This window comes from Sus scrofa, chromosome 9 (assembly GCF_054392235.1).
Source record: "Sus scrofa isolate SSC_HxYL_T2T_F1_AM1 chromosome 9, Sscrofa_HxYL_maternal_Yorkshire_Landrace_v2.0, whole genome shotgun sequence".
Lineage (NCBI taxonomy): Eukaryota > Metazoa > Chordata > Mammalia > Artiodactyla > Suidae > Sus > Sus scrofa.
In genome coordinates, this window is record NC_139391.1 from 6,802,501 (window position 1) to 6,823,821 (window position 21,321).

The following is a 21,321-nucleotide window of genomic DNA, read 5'->3' on the forward strand; positions in this document are numbered from 1 at the left end:
ACACCACAGCCACAACAATGGAGGATCCAAGCCACATCTGCGACCTACACCACAGCTCATGGCAAATGCCGGATCCCTAACCCACTGAGCGAGGCCAGGGATCCAACCTGCAACCTCTTGGTTCCTAGTCGGACTGGTTTCCGCTGCGCTGTGACTTGACTTGACCGGAGAGACTGTTTTTTCTACAGCGTCTCCTCCTGCCTCTCTTTTGTTGTGGTGTAATTGACCAGAAATGCACACACCTTCCTTCTCTCACTTAACAATACACTTGGAAAGTTTTGCATTTTCCTTTATCAAGGGCCTTCTCATTCTTTTTCACCAGGTTAAATCTCATGGGGTGTAGGACTATATTTCTTTAACTGGCCTGAAACTGAAAGACAAGCTGTTTCCTAGACAAAGACGCGGCCTGCCCTGACAGAGGCCCGGTCAGGATGACTTAGAAAAGGGTGTGACGAGTCAGGGAGACACTGCTTCCGGGTGGGCCTCCAGGTGGGCCTCCAGGAGGGCCGAGGCAGAGGTAAGGGCAGGACCGGGAGGAAAGGTGCGGATGGGAGGTAGGAGGTGAGAAGCAAGGTAGGGCTCCCCTGGTCTCCGGGGATCCTGCTTTCTCTGCGGACTCTGGCTCTGGTGCCCCCACCCCCACAGCTCGGGCTCAGTTTCTCCTCCATGTGACCCTGACCCCCCGGCCTCCGCTTTGTCTAGGCCTGGCTCTGCCCTGGGAACTTCCCAAGACCCCTCTGTGGGGGTGGGGAGATGCAGGGGCTGGGGGCTGCCCCTGGGGATCTGCACTCTCACAGGCTTTCCACATACCCCTCCCGCTCCTCCGGGCTCCCCTGGCATGTGGTCCAGGACCTTAAGCAAGAACCCAATGGCTGAATGGCCTTCATGTCGCCCCCCTCCCCACCCCGCCCCGTCAGCTTCCCTGTCTGCCTCACCAGCCAGTCTCTGGGTGCCTAAACCTAAGCTGCCTTGGGCTGGCGGGAGGGCTGAGGAAGCAGAAGCAGAGGCCGGCCAGCGCCCCTCCTCTCAGTCTGCAACCCCAGCAGCAGCTCAGCAGAGGTCAGCCGGTGGTTCCTCTTTTTTTTTTTTGCTATGGAACTTCTACAGCTAGGAGTTGAATCGGAGCTACAGCCACCAGCCTACACCACTGCCACGGCAACGCCAGATCCAAGCCGCATCTATGACCTGCACCACAGCTCAGGGCAACACCAGATCCTTAACCCACGGAGCGAGGCCAGGGATCACACCCGCATCCTCATGGATGCTAGTGTGGTTTGTTAACCACTGAGTCACGAAGGGAACTCCCTCTGTGGTTCCTCTTATGCAGGAGCCTCTGCCTGTGGGTGAAGCACTGGCTGGCGAACTCCGGAAGGGGAGGTCCGGAGAGGTGGTGCCTCCCCCCGCAGCAAAGCTCAGACTGCACTGTCCTCAGGTGGCAGTGGTGTCCTACCACTTGGCACAGACCTCCACGGGCCCTTCATCGCTTGGCTCCACTGTGCTGTGGGGTAAGCGGCGCGGGGAGGGACGACGATCTGGGCTTGGAAGGGAAACAGGAAATCTGGCCAAGAAGCTTACGGCAGCTTTCTGGCAGAAGTGGATCAACATGGCCTGGCGGCTGACGCTCTTCGTGCTCCTGGGTTTGGTGGCTGCTGTGGGGGGCGCCCGGGCCAAGTCGGACATGCTCAATGTCTGCATGGATGCCAAGCACCACAAGCCAAAGCCAAGCCCGGAGGACAAGCTGCACGACCAGGTGAGGAGGGAGAAGGGCCTGGGGTTGGGGAGGGGGCTGGCCCCCAAAAGGGAAGAAGGCAGGGGGTTGGAAAGAGCAGCTTTGGGGGTGATGGAGGCAGGAGGGTGGCTGAGGTGATCTTGGTGGCCCTCTCCCAGGAGGCCACCACGGCGACACTAACGCGGGGACTATTGATCAAGCACCCACTACGGGCCAAGTGTTTTCCTCCCATCTTGTTGGTAAATACGCCCAAAGCGCTTGACAAATGAGGACACTGGCCAGAGAGTGCACAGGGACACGTGGGAACAGAGGCTGGGGATGAGCAGGCGCCAGGAGAGGGGCTGGAAAGGTGGCACCTTTCCCAACTTTCATGCTGTGCCAGTCCACGGAGCTCAAAGTCCAGGTAGAAGAAGAGGCAGGTCTCTCACAGTCATGATGCAACAAGTATCTACCCACAGGCCAGGTCCCCACCCCCATCAGGTTCTGAAGAGTCAGTGACACGTCAGACAGGCTGCGAGGACCTCCAAGGAGGGCCACTGGCCTGGGCCATGGAGGCTGAGTAAGAGTTTTCCAGGAAGACAAAGCAGGAAAAGGCAGCCTGGCAGAGGACAGCAGGTACTCGGACGAGGGGTGACAGCACGAGCAGTGGCAAGTCTAGTGTGGCCAGAGCCAAGGATGCTGCTACCATGGAGAAGGGGAGGAGAAGCCTGGGTTCCCGTTTCATAGGGAGGGCCCCTGAAGCAGCCAGGGAATCTGGGCTTCAAGTCGAACCCCAGGCTCATCAGAAATGAGGCTCTTTCATTCTCTCTGGTCCCCTCGTCTGCTCCGCACCAGTCTTTACACTGCCGGGGGGCCGGGGTATGCCCAGGGCAATGCTGTGTGGCACAGGCTGCCTCCAGGGGCTCCAAGCCAAGAGAGGGAAGTCCAGCAGCCCTTGACCTCTGAGTCATTTCCCACAGTTCATTTGTTCTGGGGGTGTGTGTGTGTGTATGTGTTAAAATAACTATAACATAAAATTCACCATGTAAGCATTTCTAAGTGTACCGTTTGTGCCATTAGGCAGATGCACACTGCCATGCAAACATCACCTCCATCCATTTCTAGAACATTTTCATCTTCCAAAACGGAAAGTCTGTACCCACCGCTTCATTTTTAGAACGTTTTAAGTTCTAAGGGGGGCTTTAAAGAACCCTCCACAGCACTTCTTTGCCAAGAGATGGTGCAGATTTGAGGGAGAGAGGTGACTGTAATTCTGAGGGGTGTAGGTTGGAAGGGAGTGGCTGTTTCTGCTGAGCCCCTACAGGCCAGGAAGTGCTTTTTAAAAAAATGTTTACTTTTTGCATTTTTGGGGGGGGGGCATGCAAGCAGAAGTTCCTGAGCCAAGGATTGAACCCATGCCACAGCAGTGACACCACCAGATCCTTACCGGATTCTCAACCATTAGGCCATCCGGGAACTCTGCTTTTTTATTTTTTATTTTATGCTATTTTAAAAATTTTTGGCTGCGCCCACGGCAGGCAAAGTTCCCAGGCTAGGGATCAAACCCTAGCCACAGCAGTGACAACACTGGATCCTTAACCTGCTAAGCCACCAGGGAACTCCTATAGGCCAGGAAGTGCTTTTCGTTATGTTAATTAACTCTTTCAGGTCAGGGATCAGGTGCATGGGGTCTTGCAGGGGATCAAGAGTTGAGGACCTGCAAGATGAGTACCGTAAATCTCCTAGATAAAGCGAAATCAATTGGTGAACGGTTTAGAGATGTACGGAGAATGACGGCTCCCCCAGGTGATGGGTTCCCAGTTCTCCCACGTCCCCTGTGTGACTCTCTGTTCAAAGTCAATATTATAACTGCCTCTACCCCAAAACGAGGGCTCCTCAAGGCCGGGCTTAGAGGCCGCCTCCCCAGCCAGTGTTCCTCTGGGTGACCTACCCGAGGCCCAGGAGCCAGCATGTAGTGGTGACAGCTGTGGTGCGGGAAGGACTTAATCTCGGTGTCGTCCCCTCCCAGTGCAGCCCCTGGAGGAAGAACTCCTGCTGCTCAGTCAACACCAGCCTAGAAGCCCATAAAGACATCTCCTACCTGTACAGATTCAACTGGGACCACTGCGGCAAGATGGAGCCGGCCTGCAAGCGCCACTTCATTCAAGACACCTGTCTCTATGAGTGCTCGCCCAACCTGGGGCCCTGGATCCAGGAGGTATAGACATTGTCCCCACAAGCACGAGCCTCAGCAGAGGGCACGACCCACCAGCCACTGGCCCGCTGGGCGTGGCCCAGGAATTCTGATCTGAGGGTGGTAGAGGCATCTCTTCTCCTGCAGCCCCGGACCCTGTCAAGGCTGCAGCAGCTGAGACCCTGGGCTGACAGCAGCCCCCTGCCCCCCTCCCACCCAGGTGAACCAGAAGTGGCGCAGAGAGCGGATCCTGAACGTGCCCCTCTGCAAAGAGGACTGTCAGATCTGGTGGGAAGACTGCCGCACCTCCTACACCTGCAAGAGCAACTGGCACAAGGGCTGGAACTGGACCTCAGGTGAGGGCCTGGGCGGGAGCTGGGTGGAGGCGGGGTGTGGATGGAATAGATGGAGACGAGGGGCTGTGGGGGCTGGTGGAACCAGAGAAGGTTCTGGATCCAGAGGCCAAAAGCCATGCATCCTCCCCACAGGGTATAACCAGTGCCCAGTGAGCGCCGCCTGCCACCGCTTCGACTTCTACTTCCCCACGCCCGCTGCCCTGTGCAACGAGATCTGGAGCCACTCCTTTGAAGTCAGCAGCTACAGCCGGGGCAGCGGCCGCTGCATCCAGATGTGGTTCGACCCGGCCCAGGGCAACCCCAACGAGGCGGTGGCGAGATACTATGCAGAGAATGGGGATGCTGGGGCCGTGGCCCAGGGGATCGGGCCTCTCCTGACCAACTTGACGGAGATGGTGAAACACTGGGTCACCGGCTAAGCTGTTCCCCCGCCGACCCCTGCTTTCCGCCCACACCCCCTGGGTTACTCTCCGGGTGGCCTCAGCACCCCGGTCATTGGCTCCTGATCTAAGATCCGATGGGGAGCCTCTGATGGCCTCTTCCAATACAATATCCACGTGTGCCCTGTGTGTTATGAATGGTTGGGGAGTGAGCCGGTGAGGGGCGGGCGGCCTGCCTCGTTGCTTCATCTTTCCTGTTGAGAGGTCCCGCGAAGGACTGGGATTAGCTTGGAGTTCACCAGTAAGCAGGGGGTGGGAGTTGATCCTTGAACCTGGGGCTCTTACTTCTTCACCGGCCTCCTTCCTCACGACCCCGCCTGCACAAGAGGATGAGGGGACTGGGGAGAGGCTGGGGGTTATAAGTCCCCTGAAAATGTCTTTCCCTTTCCTTCCCTTACTAGACGTGGGATGGGGTGCAGATCCTGCTGAGCAGATTCCAAGGATCAACACTTGGGGTGTCTCTATTACTTTATTTTATTTTGTCTTTTTAGGGCAGCACCAGTGGCCTATGGAAGTTCCCAGTTTAGGGGGCTGAATTGGAGCTGTAGCTGCCAGCCGATGCCACAGCCACAGCAATGCCAGATCCAAGCCACATCTGTAACCCACCCCACAGCTCATGGCAATGCCAGACCCTTAACCCACTGAGCGAGGCCAGGGATCGAACCCTCATCCCCACAGATCCTAGTCAGTTTTGTTATCACTGAGCCATGAAAGCAACTCCTCTATTTGTTTAAATGACAAATAATTCTACTATGAAGGATTACTAGAATGCTGTAGCACAGAATTCTGGAAAAGGGATTGCTGGCTCAAGGAGTATTTGGATTCATCATTTTGATAGTTACAACTTTCCATATTGATCTACAGAGATCTAGTTCATTCTTTTTCATTGCTGAGCAATATTCCATTCTATGTACATATCACTTTAATTCAGTCACCTGCTGATCGATTTCTGAGGGAGGGAGGCTCTTTGATGGCCTTGACTTTTTTTGAAAAGCACGGACTGGCGGTTTTGCTGAATAACTCTCCTTTGGGGGGTTATCTATTTCCTCATCAGACTGAGGTTCTGCATTTTTGATACAAATATCCCCAAAGCAGGACCAGGTCCTTTTGATGCATCATGACAAGGAGCTTGCTGTTAAGGGTTTCCCATTGCTGGTGATGTCATCTTTGGGTTGAGATTGGGTCGGCCTGGTTTCTCCACTACTCCCCCCGGCTGTGTAATTAATAAGTACGTGGAAGGGAGACACTCAGAAAACTGCAGACCCTCACCTGGAGTTTAGTGAGTGAAAACAAACACCAAAAATGTCTGATTATGTGGCATCCCCTCACAACTCTTTCATGCCTCTCCATGGCATCTGCTGGAAAAACCAAACTTCTTCAGCAGCATGGAAGCCCCCCTCCTCCACTTGGATATGTCAAATAATCTACCCCCCCCCCACATGAGCCCCTTTCACGCTTCTCACTTGGGGGCTTTTGCTCCAGCAAGGGCCCTCTCCCGGTTTCTGGAATGTTCGTGGATACTTTGCAGCCTGGCTCTCTGTACCCACTTAGATTTCTTTGTTCTATTTGGCTTTTTCGGGCAGCACCCACGGTACATGGAAGTTCCCAGGCTGGGGGGCAACTCGGAGCCACAGCTCATGGCAGCACCAGATCCTTAACCCACTGTGCAAGGCCAGGGATTGAACCTGCATCTTCATGGATACTAGTGGGAATTGTTTCTGCTGCACCACAACGGGAACTCGCCGCTTAGATTTCAACCTACGATTCATGCCCCACTAAAGTGACTCCTGACCATCCAACCCAAAGCAATCACCCAGGCGCTTTCTTACCGCATCGCCCAGGTCCTCTTGGACCGCTCTCTGTCTCTCTCCTGTATTTACGGCCTGACTCTTCCCTGACAGAGCACACACGTGTGAAAGCAGAGGCTGTGTCCACATCGCTTGTGTCAGATCCCCTGGGCCTGGCCCTGGGGAGGTGCTTGGGAAGGGGAGGAATCCAGGCACGTGTGTGGTCGGTCACCAGATAGGCGCCTTGTGAGCAGCCGATGGGCTGGCGGGGGCCAGGGAGGGGACCAAGGACTTGCACCACCTAGTGGGGGCAGAGGGACATGAGGCATGTCACTCCCAGACCACAGTCCTGAGGGTTTGTCTCCAGGGAGCTGTGCGGTGTCGCTCCCCGCAGCCCGGAGGGTCAGGGAAGCCTCTTCTAGAGCTTCACGTTCACCGAACAGACCAGACGGGAGGAGCGGCTCTCCATGGAGAAGTTTCAGGAAATGCAAAGGCTTTGAGGTGCCAAAAGCACAAACCAAATTTCCAGGTGGCTAGGACAGTTTAGAGGGCAAGGCCAGGCAATGAGGCCTGCAACCCTCAGACCGATACCCCTCACAGCGCCCTCCCTTCCTTGTGAAAGAAGCCAGGATTGGAGTTCCCACTGTGGAAACGAACCTGACTAGTATCCATGAGGATGCGGGTTCAATCCCTGGCCTTGCTCAGGGGGTTAAGGATCCAGCGTTGCCGTGAGCTGTGGTGTAGGTTGCAGAGGTGACTTGGATCCCGCGTGGCTGTGGCTGTGGTGTAGGCCGGCGGCTGTAGCTCTGATTAGACCCCTGGCTGGGAACTTCCATATGCCGTGGGTGTGGCTGTAAAAAAAAAGCCAAAAAAAAAAAAAAGAAGCAGCCAGACTTGGAATGAGACTCAGCTCAGAGCCCCGGCCCCTCTGTTGTCATTGTCTGGTCACAAGACAGCCTTCGAATTGGGGTTCACAAGGATGCCGACAGCTGATGTGGCTGGTATGAAGCTTTCAGTCTGGGCAGATACCTTCGGGATCGGCTCCACGGTGGGTGCTTGACTGACTGTGTCCCTCCCTGGTGGCCAGATGGCCTGAGCCCTTGAGGGATGAGGCTCAACAAGGGCCGGGAACCTCACGGATTAGATTCTACCTCCAACGCACCTCCCACTTGCGGGTCATTCCTTCTGAAGCCCTGAGGTTCCAGGAGCCTGATGCGGGCACCAACCTCACTGCTGCCATGGAGAAGCTGTGAGGCTCAGGTTGTGATCCCCCCCAGGGCAGGGGTGGGGGATGGGGGACAGGGGCAGGTCCCATCAGGAAGAGCATCAGGAGGAATGCTTTGGGGGCACGCCTAGAGAGCGGGTCATGTTTCTCCAACCAGGAGGGGGCTGAGCTGGGCTGGCAAAGGATGAGGGAGTCCAGGAGTTCCAGCAAGCTCGACCTGCTTAACCCTCCCAGACGGTCACAGGATTCAGGTATGGCTTCCTCCCGGGGAGAGGGAGAGCAGGGCGCAAGCAGAGGGGCCCCCGGCAGTCAATTTCTTTCCTGCATTCTTTTTTTTTTGTCTTTTTAGGGCCACACCTGTGGCATATGGAGGTTCCCAGGCTAGGGGTCGAATTAGAGCTACAGCCACAAGCCTACACCACAGCCACGGCCACACCAGATCCAAGCCGCGTCTGCAACCTATACTGCAGCTCTCAGCAATGCCAGATCCTTAACCCACTGAGCGAGGCCAGGGATCGAATCCCATCCTCATGGATACTAGTCATATTTTTAACCCACTGAGCCACAAGCGGAGCTCCCATCCTGGGAGTCAATTTCTTTGCAAGCCCTTTAGGGCTTTCCTTCGTAGCTGATTCTTGTCCAGTGATTCAGCTGCCTCCTCTGGCTCCCAGTTCCCCTGCCGCTTCCTGGGCTCAGACCTATGGCCTTTCCAAGGGTATGGAGGCCCCGCAGTCCTTAAACTTCACTGCCACTCCTGGGCTGACGGCACCCACATCCAACGTGGGCCCTGCCCCTGACCTTTCATCTCTACAACCACTTCCCCCCACCCCAGGCTGCACCTGCGGAACTAACCATTCCCTCCTGCCTGAATTTGCTCCTTCCTCCCCTCGCTTCCCATCAGTGGTACCAGCCTGGTCTCAGAGGGTGAAAAAAGAAAGGCTTCTGTTTCTGGCTGGGTAGGAGCAGTGGGAGGAGCCTAAATGAGAGAAGACTCTTGGCTGCTGGAGAAAGGGGTACCTGCATGGGTGGGTGAGGGCGTGGGGGATGGGAGGGCAGTTGGACTCCTGGAACCGCTGAGACTCTGGCCATCTGAAAATCGGATTTTATAGCTGGAGGTGGGCGATGCCTGAGGCTGAGGGAGCAATGCCCGAGGGTGAAGGCGTGGTGGCTCTGTACTTGGGGGTATGGAGCTCCATGTGCTCTATGGCTGCCTGGAAGCCTGGAAACCCGTGTTGTAGCCCCGGCCCTGCAATGAGCCCTCCCTGTCCTGATTCTCTGGATCTCACGCTCTTCATCTGTGTAACAGGATGGGGGTGTGGGAAGCGGACCAGGTTATTTTAAAGGATCCCAGCAATGCAGGCGGCAAGGTTTTCTCAGACCTGAATTTGGGGGAGCAAATAGAGGAAGTGGGGCCGGGCACTGGTCTTCAGCCTCACCAGTCCCCAGTCCCTCCCACCCGCCACCTCCACGGGGGCCTGGCCGGTGCCCATGTGCAATAATGAACTCCTGAGTGGCCTTTGTCCTACCGTAAATGCCTCTCCCGGGCCACATGCCCACTGCCTGCACTGCGTCGCCTAGGTCACTAAGCCCCTTTGGTCCCCTAGAGTGAGGCAAGGGGGACTGCAGAGCAAAGCAGAAGCCTGAGCCACACCAAGCGCCACCTTCTCTCCCAGGTAGGCCACTCTCCACCCCCCAGCAAGTGTTAAAGGATTTGAACTGGGAGGTAGGGGGTGGGGGAGGGGTTCACCGCCTAAAGGCTGGGAATCCGGAAGTGGAGACAGATGAGACCCTGCCCAAGGTTAAGCTCCAAGTTAATATCCATCCTTGAACGAGGACCCAGGACCCTTGGCTTTCAGCACTGCACTGAGCTCTCAGCGCTTGAAGTCTGGGACCCGGGGGGAATGTGCGTGTGTGTGCTGAGCGTTGGGGCGGGGGGTCATAGCTGGACAAGGAAGGCAGGGAATGACATGCAGGCACAGATGCAGTGGAGGGGAGGAGAAAGCTCTAGAAAGCAGCCACAGCAAGAAAAACCACTGACCGACGGCTGAGACCCGGCTGTGCTCCCCCAGGGCTCTGGGCGGGTCACCCCTGCGAGAGCCTCCGCACAGCCAAGGTGCAGGGGACCAAAGGTGAAGGAGCTCTGGCCGTGAGGGTCCCAAGTCGGACTTGGGTGGCCCCCGCCATGTGACCTGGGGCACGTCCCTCAACCCGGGCCTGGTTGGCCAGCATTTGCTGGGGGGTTTCCCCTACATTTAATCCTCAGAAACGGAAGCTAAGCCTCAGGATGCTGTGAGTTCTTTTCCCCCAAGGTCAAGCAGGAGGGAGAGTGTGAGGGCTGAGATCGCAAACGGGCCGATCTGGTACCGTGTGCTCTAAACTGCTAGACTTGGTTTCCCCAAAGGAGCCTCATCTTGCATCACCTGGCATTGCCGGGAGGACAGGCTTGTGCTGTGCGCTTGGAGATCAGTGAGTGGCAGGGTCAAGGGAGAGACGATTGGGTCCTGAAATGAGTGAATTAGCAAATGAATGAGCACCTGAACCCTGGAGAAGAACGGGAGAAAAAGAATGTAGACCTGTGTGGGTGTATACATGACTGGGTCACTTTGCTGTACTGTAGGAAATTGACAGAACACTGTAAACCAGCTATAACGGAAAAAATAAAAATCGTTCTGTAAAAATCCGACTTGAGAAGTAACCTGAGGTTATTACAGTTTGTATTTATCCCATCAACGTAACTATTTCCCCAGAACGGAATGTGTGCTTGACTGTTGAGGGCATGCGACTTGGGTCCCCTTATTTTGCATGGCCTTTTTTTTTTTTTTTTTTTTTTTTTTGTCTTTTTAGGGCCAGACCCGCAGCACATGGAGAGTCCCAGGCTAGGGGTCTAATCGGAGCTACAGCCATGGCCTACGCCAGAGCCACAGCAACGCGGGATCCAAGTCACCTCTGCAACCTACACCACAGCTCACAGCAATGCTGGATCCTTAACTCACTGAGCAAGGCCAGGGATCGAACCCTCAACCTCATGGTTCCTCGTCGGATTCATTTTGGTTGTGCCACAACAGGAACTCCCTGTTGTGCGTTTTTTAAGTCAACAAAATCTTTTTCCTTTCTCTTCTTTTTTTTTCCTTTTAACAAAAATTATCTCAATCTTTTTTCTTCCCCCTAGGGCTGCAAGTGTGGCATGTGGAATCTCCCAGGCTACGAGTCGAATTGGAGCTACGGCTGCCAGCCTACACCATAGCCACAGCAACACAGGATCTGAGCTGCGTCGGCGACCTATACCACAACTCATGACAACGCCAGATCCTTAACCCACTGAGCGAAGCCAGGGATCGAACCCACATCCTCATGGATACTAGTCAGGTTCATTACCACTGAGCCACAATGGGAACTCCAAGTCAACAAACTCTTAAAAGTTTTAAGTTCTGAAGCATTTGTCTCCAAGGATTTCATTCATGAGTGTGTGAACCTCAGGCAATCTCCTAGCTGTTTCTGCGTTTTGTTGAGCCTCATGGTGGGGAAGCCAGGAGACCCCAGTCAGAGACTAGCCCGGAAGGTGGTCTTATCTCAACCTTCCCTCGGGCTGGGAAGCTTAGGGTGTAGACACCCGCCCTAGGCTCCACCCACCTAAGGCTCTTTTTTCAATACCTCAAGGACCCACCTCCGCATTCTCCCATTCCTGCTGCTTTTGACCACAGCTCTTTCTGCAGGACAAGCATGGCCCTTGGGAGAGCACGGCTGCTGCTGCTCTTGGTGTGTGTGGCTGTCACATGGGCGGCCCGGCCTGATCTCCTCAACATCTGCATGGATGCCAAGCACCACAAGACCAAGCCAGGCCCGGAAGATGGCCTGCATGAGCAGGTGGGCCAAGGGGTGGGGGCCTGGGGGGGGGCAGCGCTGCCTCCAGAAACATCTACCCCTCCTGGGGGGTGGCAGGGGGCCCCTCAGTGGATCTTCAATTTGCGCTGATCTGGCAACTCTTTAACCCCTGCCGGGCGCCCAGTGTGGTCAGAACCATGCCGAGAGCTCAGCTTCTCGGTGGGGGGTGGGGAGCGTTCCTTGTTAATTCAAACCGGGGAGCAGGCCCTGGGGGTCGATTCTGATTTTCGAGTGTACACGGGGGTTGACTCTGCAAGGATCTGAGAGGAGAAAGAATACACGGCACGGGGCTGCTTCTTTTCTGCCGGCCCCAAACAGCTCAGGGAAAGGGGGCCTCTCACAATGAGGCTGCGGGCGAGGCAGACGCGTCCACTGGGGCTCTGGACCCTAGTGCACCTGAGGTCTCCCATGGGACAACTACGTTGCCACGATCCCTTCAATTTCCTGAACCGATTTAAATGTGGGTTTTTTTTTTTGTTTTTTTTGGTTTTTTTTTTTTCTGCTTTTTAGGGCCGCATCTGCGGCATATGGAGGTTCCCAGCTTAGGGGTCTAATCGGAGCTTCAGCCGCCGGCCTCCACCACAGCCACTGCCACGCCAGATCCAAGCCGTGTCCACGACCTACACCACAGCTCTCGGCAACGCTGGATCCTTAACCCACGGAGCAAGGCCAGGGATCCAACCCGCACCCGCATGGTTCCTAGGCGGATTCGTTTTTGCTGCGCCGCGATGGGAACTCCCACTTGGATACTTTTGAGTAGCCTTGCTTTGCCCTCTTCAGCCTATGTGTGTATTTTTAGAAAGTATACATCTTAATATTGGACTTTTAGACTAATTCTAGGCCGTGGGTTTTCACTCACTCAGTAAGAGGACACTGAGGATTTCTGCAAGGAGCACTCTTCCGGGGTTCAAGTTTATTTAACTTGTTTCCTCAGCCCCAGGTCTCCGTCACCTTCTCAGAGAGGCTTAATCGGACCGATCTAGAAAACGGCAATTCCCTATTCTGATCTTGCTTTGGTTTTTCTGTTTGTTTTCCCCCCAAAGCCATTATCTGGTGATAAGTTTTCACTGTGATTTCTGGTTCCTAGAAAAATGCCTGGGTTAGAGAAAGTAGGAGCTCCATAAAGAGTTGAATGAATGACGTTATAATGACTGCATTTCCGGGCGGGGGCTCCCTCCTGGGATCCCACAGTATTGGAGACTTTTCTCCTCCAAAGAGGGTCCCCCCAGAGCAAGCGTCTCCCTGGACACTCTGTGCTGGGGAATCGAGGACTTAAAAGGGGAGAGGCTGCGTGATGGAATATTCGGGTTGTGCTGGGTGTGCAACTTCTTAATCCTGGTGTCCTCCTCTCCCAGTGCAGCCCCTGGGAGATGAACGCCTGCTGCTCCGTCAACACCAGCCAAGAAGCCCATAACGACATCTCCTACCTGTACAAATTCAACTGGGAGCACTGCGGCAAGATGAAGCCGGCCTGCAAGCGCCACTTCATTCAAGACACCTGTCTCTATGAGTGCTCGCCCAACCTGGGGCCCTGGATCCAGGAGGTACAGACACCGTCCCCACAAGCACGAACCTCAGCAGAGGGCACAAGCCCCAGCCACCGGCCCGCTGGGCGTGGCCCAGGAATTCTGGTCTGAGGGTGGCAGTGGAAACAGCTCTTTCGCCCCCTTCCTGCCTGCCCATTCCTGTTCCCCTCTTTAAAAAGAACCTAGTTAGCAGACGGACAGCCCTAGGCAATTTAACTGAACCCCTGAAGCTCTCCGGAAGAGCGGGCCTTGCCCAACCTGGGGATTCTTTTCCAAGATTCAAAGAAGAAAGAAGGCAATATTAAGTAAAGAATTAGTAGCTCTCTGCCCCCAACAGCCCCCGGAGCAATGCTGCAGGCAGATCACTCTGGCACGATAACATCTGAAGAAAGAGTCAGCCAGTCTGCTCACAGTGGAGACCGAAGCAGAGGCCAACCTCCCGCCTGCAAGAGTCTCGGAGATTCTTGCTCCTTTTTCTCTTTGAAAACCGTCACGGCTGAGCAGGATCTTCAGAGCTGGTCTCAGGACATGAGCCTATCTTCTCCCCCAGATTACCAGCTTTTCTTTTTCTTTTTCTTTTTTGCTTTTTAGGGCCACACCCCTGGCATATGGAAGTTCCCAGGCTAGGGGTCCAATCAGAGCTGCAGCTGCCAGCCGACACCACAGTCACAGCATGTGGGATCTGAGCCGCGTCTGTGACCTACACCACAGCTCACGGCAGCACGGGATCCTTAACCCACTGAGCAAGGCCAGGGATCGGACCTGCGCCCTCATGGATGCTAGTCAGGTTCATTTCCACTGAGCCATGATGGGAACTCCCAGGTTACCACCTTCTCTGATTAAAGCTGCTTTTCTTTCTACTGACACCTGCCCCTTGATTAGTGGCTTTTGAGTGGTGAGCAGCTGACTCGAGTTTGCTAAGAGTCGAGGCGCCACCTCTGCCCCAGCCCTGGACCCTGTAGAGGCTGCGGCCGCTGAGACCCTGGGCTGACAGCAGCCCCCTGCCCCCCTCCCACCCAGGTGAACCAGAAGTGGCGCAGAGAGCGGATCCTGAACGTGCCCCTCTGCAAAGAGGACTGTCAGAACTGGTGGGAAGACTGCCGCACCTCCTACACCTGCAAGAGCAACTGGCACGAGGGCTGGAACTGGAGCTCAGGTGAGGGCCTGGGTGGGCCGGGGTGGGAGCTGGGTGGGTGGGTGGGGGTGTGGATGGAGTAGATGGAGACAGGGGCTGTGGGGGCTGGTGGAACCAGAGAAGGTTCTGGATCCAGAGGCCAAAGGCCGTGCATCCTCCCCACAGGGTATAACCGGTGCCCCGCGAACGCCGCCTGCCACCCCTTCGACTTCTACTTCCCCACGCCTGCTGCCCTGTGCAGCCAGATCTGGAGCAACTCCTACAAACAAAGCAACTACAGCCGGGGCAGCGGCCGCTGCATCCAGATGTGGTTCGACCCGGAACAGGGCAACCCCAACGAGGTGGTGGCGAGATACTACGCCCAGATCATGAGTGGCGCTGGGCTCTCCGAGGCCTGGCCTCTCCAGTTCGGCCTGGCCCTGACGCTGCTCTGGCTGCTGAGCTGAGCTTCTGTCTTCGGAGAGCTGGACAGCCCTCCCCTGTTCGGCCCCACAACACCCAGCTCGTCAGTGCCTCAGTGGTGGTAGTGGTGGTGGTGGCGGCGGTGGCGGCGGGGGGGACTCTGAATAAACCAGTCACCCCACATGTGTCATGTGAGTTATTGGAACGTGAACAGATGTGACGCGGCTTCCCAGTTCCCAGTGACAGAAGCTGCTTAGACGTGGGCAGTTCCCAGCTCTGATACTTGCTATGAACTTGCCAGGTGGTGAACTATTCGAACCCAGGACACAGTCATAGCTCTCAATTTCATTTGTCACTACAGCTCTCATCTAGAGCCAGGCCCAAGGTTTTATTATGCGAAGTGGACCCAAGCCTCCCAGGGTTCCCTGTTCTGCCCTGTGCTCCGCTCTCCAGCAAAGAGAAGGGAATGGGAGTGTCCAGCAAGGGCCGGATGGATGGCGGGGAGGGGGGAAGGGGGGCCACAGGGCCCCCACCCGATGCGCAGCTCGTACCCACAAGGCACTGTGTCAGGCACTTTCCCAAGTGTCTTATATTTACTCCTGTAAGGTACAGATACTGTTGTCTGCATCTTATATCCATGGAGACAGGTTTCTAGATTAAGGAACATGGTCAAACATCCCTTGCGTAAGAGCTGAGGCGCCATCCTGGCCAATCTGGCTCCTGAGAAACTATCCCCGTGTGGAGTGAAGAAATAAGTGTATTTCTTTTTTTCTTTTTTCTTTTTTTTTGGTCATGCCCACAGCATGCAGAAGTTCCGGGGCCAGGGATCAAACCTGCACCACAGCAGTGACCTGAGCCAATGCAATGACAACGCTGGCTGGTTCCTTAACCCACTGCACCACAAGGGAACTCCTGAATATGTGTATCTTAAAGGGATAAGGGACCTCAGGCCTGACCAGGGGAGCTGGGCCTGAGCTGGTCTGGCCGAGCTAGGATTAGACCCAGACCTAGACTCCTGGAGCAGGTCCCGAACCAATGATTTGGCAGATTTTTAGGCAGTGCTCCTACATTAAGCATCATTTGTAGAAGTTGGATATAAGCTGGGTTATGTTACAGTCACATAAAAAAAAGTTAAGCCTTTTTCAGTGGCTTAACTCACACTGGTTCCTTGCTTAAGCTATGGTACTTAATGTGGGTTGTTGGGGGGATTCTGCTTGTCACTTAGGGGCCCAAGCTGATGGAGGCTCTGTCTCGTCACACACCTGCATGAGACAGGAAGAGGGGACTTGGTGAATTCCAGAGAGGCTCTTCACACTTGCGCTCCTCACTTATTTTGTTGGCTAAATCGAGTCATGGTCGTGACTAACGTCAGGGAGGCCAGGAAAAGACAGTCCTAGCACGTGCCTGGAAGGAGAAGGGAATCAGGACGTCTGTCCATGACCTAAGGACTGCTACCAAGACCTTGCGCTGCCAAGACCGTCAGCCATGGTTCTGGCACAGTCATGGTTACAAATGTGATGCTTCAGTTGGATCCTGGCAAGAAGAAGAACCAACTCTGAACCTGTGCAAAGAACTCTATCAACATGAGACGTGGACAATCCATGGGCCACCACCCTAGGCACCCTTGGGAACAAGGCCATCCAACGTTTCAGAGCCAGTGGCACTATTTATAAATATGCCATGTGCATGGATATATTATAATTAGTGAAATTTATGGTTAGTACTGTCGCAATACAAGATACCTTATCAAAGGCCTATTTTGCCATTTCTGAACTTATTTCCTTTTTTTTTTTTTTTTTTGCTTTTTGGGACCACGTCTGGGGCATATGGAAGTTTCCAGGCTAGGGGTCAAATCAGAACTGCAGTTGCTACAGCCACAGCCATGCAGCAGCCTTAACCCACGGAGCAAGGCCAGAGATGGAACCCGTATCCTCATGGATACTATAGTCGGGTTCATAACCCCCTGAGCCACAGTGGAAACTCCTGTTTCTGAACCATTTCTAAAAATATTTATTTGAATCCCACTTTCTGCAGTTGTCATCCTCAAGTTCTCAGGAGTCATTAGCTTGAGGATGTTATTAATAATTTTCTAGGAGTTCCCATTGTGGCTCAGCGGTTAGCGAAACCGACTAGCATCCATGAGGATGTGGGTTTGATCCCTGGCCTCGCTTAGAGGGTTAAGGATCCGGTGTTGCTGTGGCTGTGGTTTAGGCCGGCAGCTACAGCTCCAATTGGACCCCTAGCCTGGGAACCTCCGCTGTGGGTGCGGCCCTAAAAAGACAAAAAAAAAAGGACCAAAAAAATAAAAAATAAAATAATTTTCTAAATTAAGATTTCCTAGAGCAGTAGGACTGGCATAAGGATAGATATATAAATTAATGGAACAGAATTTAGAGTCCAAAAATAAATCCTTATATTTATAGTTAATAATATATATATATTTATTTATTTTCTTGTCTTCTTAGGGCTGTACCCACTTCATATGGAGGTTCCCAAGCTGAGGGGTTGATCGGAGCTGTAGCCACTGGCCTACACCACAGCCACAGTAGCGCAGGATCTGAGCCACATCTGTGACCTACACCACAGCTCATGGCAGCACCAGATCCTTAATCCACTGAGAGAGGCCAGGGATCGAACCTGTGTCCTCACGGATGCTAGTCAGCTTCATTACCGCTGAGCCATGATGGGAACTCCCAGGCGCTTTCTTACCGCATTGCCCAGGTCCTTTTGGACCGCTCTCTGTCTCTCTCCTGTATTTACGGCCTGACTCTTCCCTGACAGAGCACACACGTGTGAAAGTAGAGGCCGTGTCCACATCGCTTGTGCCAGATCCCCCGGGTCTGGCCCCTCGGGAAGGGGAGGAATCCAGGCACGTGTGTGGTCGGTCACCAGATAGGCGCCTTGTGAGCAGCCGATGGGTTGGTGTGGGCCAGGGAGGGGACTGAGGACTTGCACCATCTAGTGGGGGCAGAGAGACACGAGGCGTGTCACTCCCAGACCACGGTCCTGAGGGTTTGTCTCCAGGGAGCCGTGTGGTGTCGCTCTGCGTAGCTCAGAAGGAGCTCCGTTAATTGATTTTTGACAAACGTGCTGAGGCAAAAAGATAATCTGCTTGACAAATGCGCTAGGACCATCAATTGATTATTCACATGCAAAAAAAGTGCACTTAGACCTCCACTTATAACAAACAAAAATAACTCAGAATGGATCACAGACTCAAAAGTAACAGCTAGGAGTTTCCGTCGTGGCTCAGCGGAAAAGAACCTGACGAGCATCCACAAGGACACAGGTTCCATCCCTGGCCTCGCTCAGCAGGTCAAGGATCCGGCGTTGCTGTGAACTGTGGTGTAGGTCGCAGACGAGGCTCGGATCTGGCATGGCTGTGGCTGTGGTGTAGACTGGTGGCTACAGCTCAGATTAGACCTCTAGCCTGGGAACCTCCATATGCTGCAGGTGTGGCCCTAAAACAACAAAAAGCACCCCCCCCCCCGCCAAAAAGTAACAGCTAAAAACGAAAATCTTTAGGAGAACAGGTAAACAACAAATTCCTAGTGTTGAGCACAGGGAACTATACTCGATATTCTGGGAGACACCATATAATGAAAAAGAATATGAGAAAGAATGCATCGTATGTATAACTGAATCATTTTACTCTATAGCAGATTTTTTTTTTTTTCTTTTTAGGGCCGCACCCGAGGATATGGAGGTTCCCAGGCTAGGGGTCAATCGGAGCTAAAGCTGCCAGCCTGGATCCGAGCCGCATCTGCGACCTACACCCGGATCCTTACGCAATGCCGGACCCTTAACCCACAGAGCAAGGCCCGGGATCCAGCCCGCCACCTCATGGTTCCTAGTTGGACTTGTTTCTGCTGCGCCACAGTGGGAACTCCCTGCACAGCAGAAGTTAACACGACATTGTAAACCAATGACACTTCAGTAAAATAAAATAAAAAAGTTCTTCCAGAGCCTGTGTTAGGTGACTATTTTTTCTTTTTTCTTTTCTTTCTAGGGCGGCACTGCAGCACATGAAAGTTCCCAGGCCAGGGGTCAGACTAACTCAGGATCTAAGCCGAATCTGCGACCTACACCACAGCTCACGGCAATGCCAGACGAGGCCAGGGATTGAACCCACATCCTCAAGGATACTAGTTGGCTTTGTGACCCACTGAGTCACAACAGGAGTTGCTAGGCAACTATTTCTTATATTAACATCTCTACCAATCATTTATGTCTTTTTTGAACCAACGCCTCAGTCCATCACTGGAAAAAAACTGATAAACTAGATATATCAAAATTCAAAACTTTTCCACTTCAAAAGACATCATTAAGAAAATTGAAAGACAAGAAATAGCCAGGAGGAAATATCTGCAGAACACATATCTGATAAAGAACTTCCATCCAGGAGTTCCCGTCGTGGCACAGTGGTTAACAAATCCGACTAGGAACCATGAGGTTGCGGGTTCGATCCCTGCCCTTGCTCAGTGGGTTAACGATCCGGCGTTGCCATGAGCTGTGGTGTAGGTTGCAGACGCGGCTCGGATCCTGCGTTGCTGTGGCTCTGGCGTAGGCTGGTGGCTACAGCTCTGATTCGACCCCTAGCCCTGGGAACCTCCATATGCCGCGGGAGCGGCCCAAGAAATGGCAAAAAAAAAGAATTTCCATCCATAATATGCAAAAAAATACCTACAACTTTTTTTGGGCCACATGCATGGCATGTGGAAGTTCCTGGGCCAGGTATCAAACCTGCGCCACAGCAGAGACCTGAGCCGCTGCAGTGACAGTGCTGGATTCTCAACCCACTGAGCCACAAGAGAACTCCGAAATACCTACCACTTAATAAGACAAACAACCAATCCAACAATGCACAGAAGAAATGAATAGATACCTCATCAAAGAAGGTACATGAAGAGAGGCCCAGTATCATTAGTCATTAGGAAAATGCAAATTTAAACCACAATGAGATGCCAGTTCATACCCATCAGAATAGCTACAATAAGCAAGCCGGGTAATGACGAATGCTCACAAAGACGTGGGGAAACTGGAACCCTCGCCTAGTGCTGATGGGAACGCACGACGGCACCGGGCTTTGGAAAACGGTGGCAAGGTCTCAAAACATTAAACCCGAAAGTGTCATACAACCCAGCAACTCTAATCCTAAGCATCTACTCAAGAGAAATGAAAATATATATCCACAAAAAGACCTGCCCGTCAATGTCCACAGTAGCACTTTTTTTTTTAGGGCCGCACCTGTGGCCCATGGAGGTTCCCAGGCTAGTGGTTGAATCAGAGCTGTAGCTGCCGGCCTAGACCACAGCCACAGCAACTGGGGATCCAACCTGCATCTGTGACCTGCACCACAGCTCACGGCAACGCCAGATCCCTAACCCACTGAGCAAGGCCAGGGATCGAACCTGCAACCTCATGGTTCCTAGTCGCATTCCTTAACCACTGTGCCACGAAGGGAACTCCTGTTTCTCAATTTTTGAATGCACCCACAAAGGGAAGTATTCTAAGGCATTCAGCATCTGGCTCCATAAAAACCTATCATCTGAGCCAAACAGTTTCATGATGAACTTTGAGAGGCTGGTTGGAACCAAGTGGCAGGCAGGGAGCGAGACTGTCCTTGGTGAGATACAGACGGTCCGCCTACATGTTTGGTAGAGTGGCCCACGGCCCAAACATTTTTTTAGAGAGAATGTTTACTGCCGTTGGCACAAGTATGGTCCAGCAAATTGTGGGTTAGAAACCACAGCCAGGGAAAGGAAAAAAGCCGCGCCACATGACGAATCAAAAAAAGAGCCCGAGACACACTACCAAAAAATACCAACACCATCACCACCCTCATATGGCCTCTGCCAACTTCCCGACGCTCTGAAAATTATTTCCTCTTACCTGTTTGTGACTTGGCTTCTCCCTCCACAGACATCTTCGCCTTCCGGGTTGAAATTTTTCTGGAACTCTCCAGTCCTGGGGCTCTAATCGGTTGCATCAGCCAAGTGGGAGTTTATGGTGGTGTTGCCAGATCCACGAATCCGTTTTCCCAGCGGTCAATTACGGCTGGATCTTCAGGAAAACAAAAAGAATAAAAACTCTTTGTGGGCAGGACCAGAAGATCTGGCCAAACATCAGAATAAAAGAGAGAGGACCTTTCACTGGGGTGTAGACCACAGATCATGAACCTACTGTTGACAGCTGTATTTGAGGAGACGTAGCATTAGAATCTGAGGAAGGAGACGTGGACAAGGAGAATTTAACCCATTTAACCAACTCATTTTGTCCAATTCCATTCGTCCTCACTATCTGCTTGAGCTCCGTGGGTGATATGGACAGTGCATATATTTAGAAACCTGGAAGCCTTAAATCTTACTTTGTAAGATGTTTGGGAAAACTATGACTGGACGACCTGTGTGGGTCAGTGGGTTCAGGATCTGGCATTGTCCTGTGATGGCTCAGGTCGCTGCTGTCGTGTGGGTTTGACCTCTGGCCTGGGAACTTCTGCATGTCTCAGGTCTGGCCAAAAAAATAAAATAAAGTGTTTAAAAAATTATTACCAGTAATAAAAGGGTTTTTTGGTTGGTTGGTTGGCTTTGTTTTTTTTGGCTGCGCCTGCAGCATACAGAAATTCTGGGGCCAGGGATTGAACTCGAGCCACAGGGGCAACCCGGG

The 21,321-nt window shown here is 53.4% G+C and overlaps 2 protein-coding genes across 7 annotated transcripts; both read left to right on the plus strand.

Moving 5' to 3' along the window:
* The first annotated feature begins 438 nt into the window (after window positions 1–438).
* FOLR3 (folate receptor 3 (gamma)) lies at window positions 439–4,821 on the plus strand. Of its 2 annotated transcripts, NM_001444727.1 has the most exon segments (6): window positions 439–517; window positions 1,328–1,505; window positions 1,592–1,750; window positions 3,738–3,926; window positions 4,123–4,258; window positions 4,391–4,821. In NM_001444727.1, coding segments are annotated over 4 exon segments (759 nt in total). In that variant the 5' UTR covers window positions 439–517; window positions 1,328–1,505; window positions 1,592–1,603; the 3' UTR covers window positions 4,678–4,821.
* A 2,847-nt stretch (window positions 4,822–7,668) lies between these two features.
* On the plus strand, window positions 7,669–14,838 carry FOLR1 (folate receptor alpha). Of its 5 annotated transcripts, XM_084974653.1 has the most exons (6): window positions 7,669–7,745; window positions 7,868–7,961; window positions 11,424–11,574; window positions 12,948–13,136; window positions 14,139–14,274; window positions 14,419–14,838. In XM_084974653.1, the coding sequence occupies exons 3-6, from the start codon at window positions 11,431–11,433 to the stop codon at window positions 14,697–14,699; spliced, it is 750 nt and encodes a 249-aa protein (XP_084830779.1). In that variant the 5' UTR covers window positions 7,669–7,745; window positions 7,868–7,961; window positions 11,424–11,430; the 3' UTR covers window positions 14,700–14,838.
* Window positions 14,839–21,321: the final 6,483 nt, after the last annotated feature.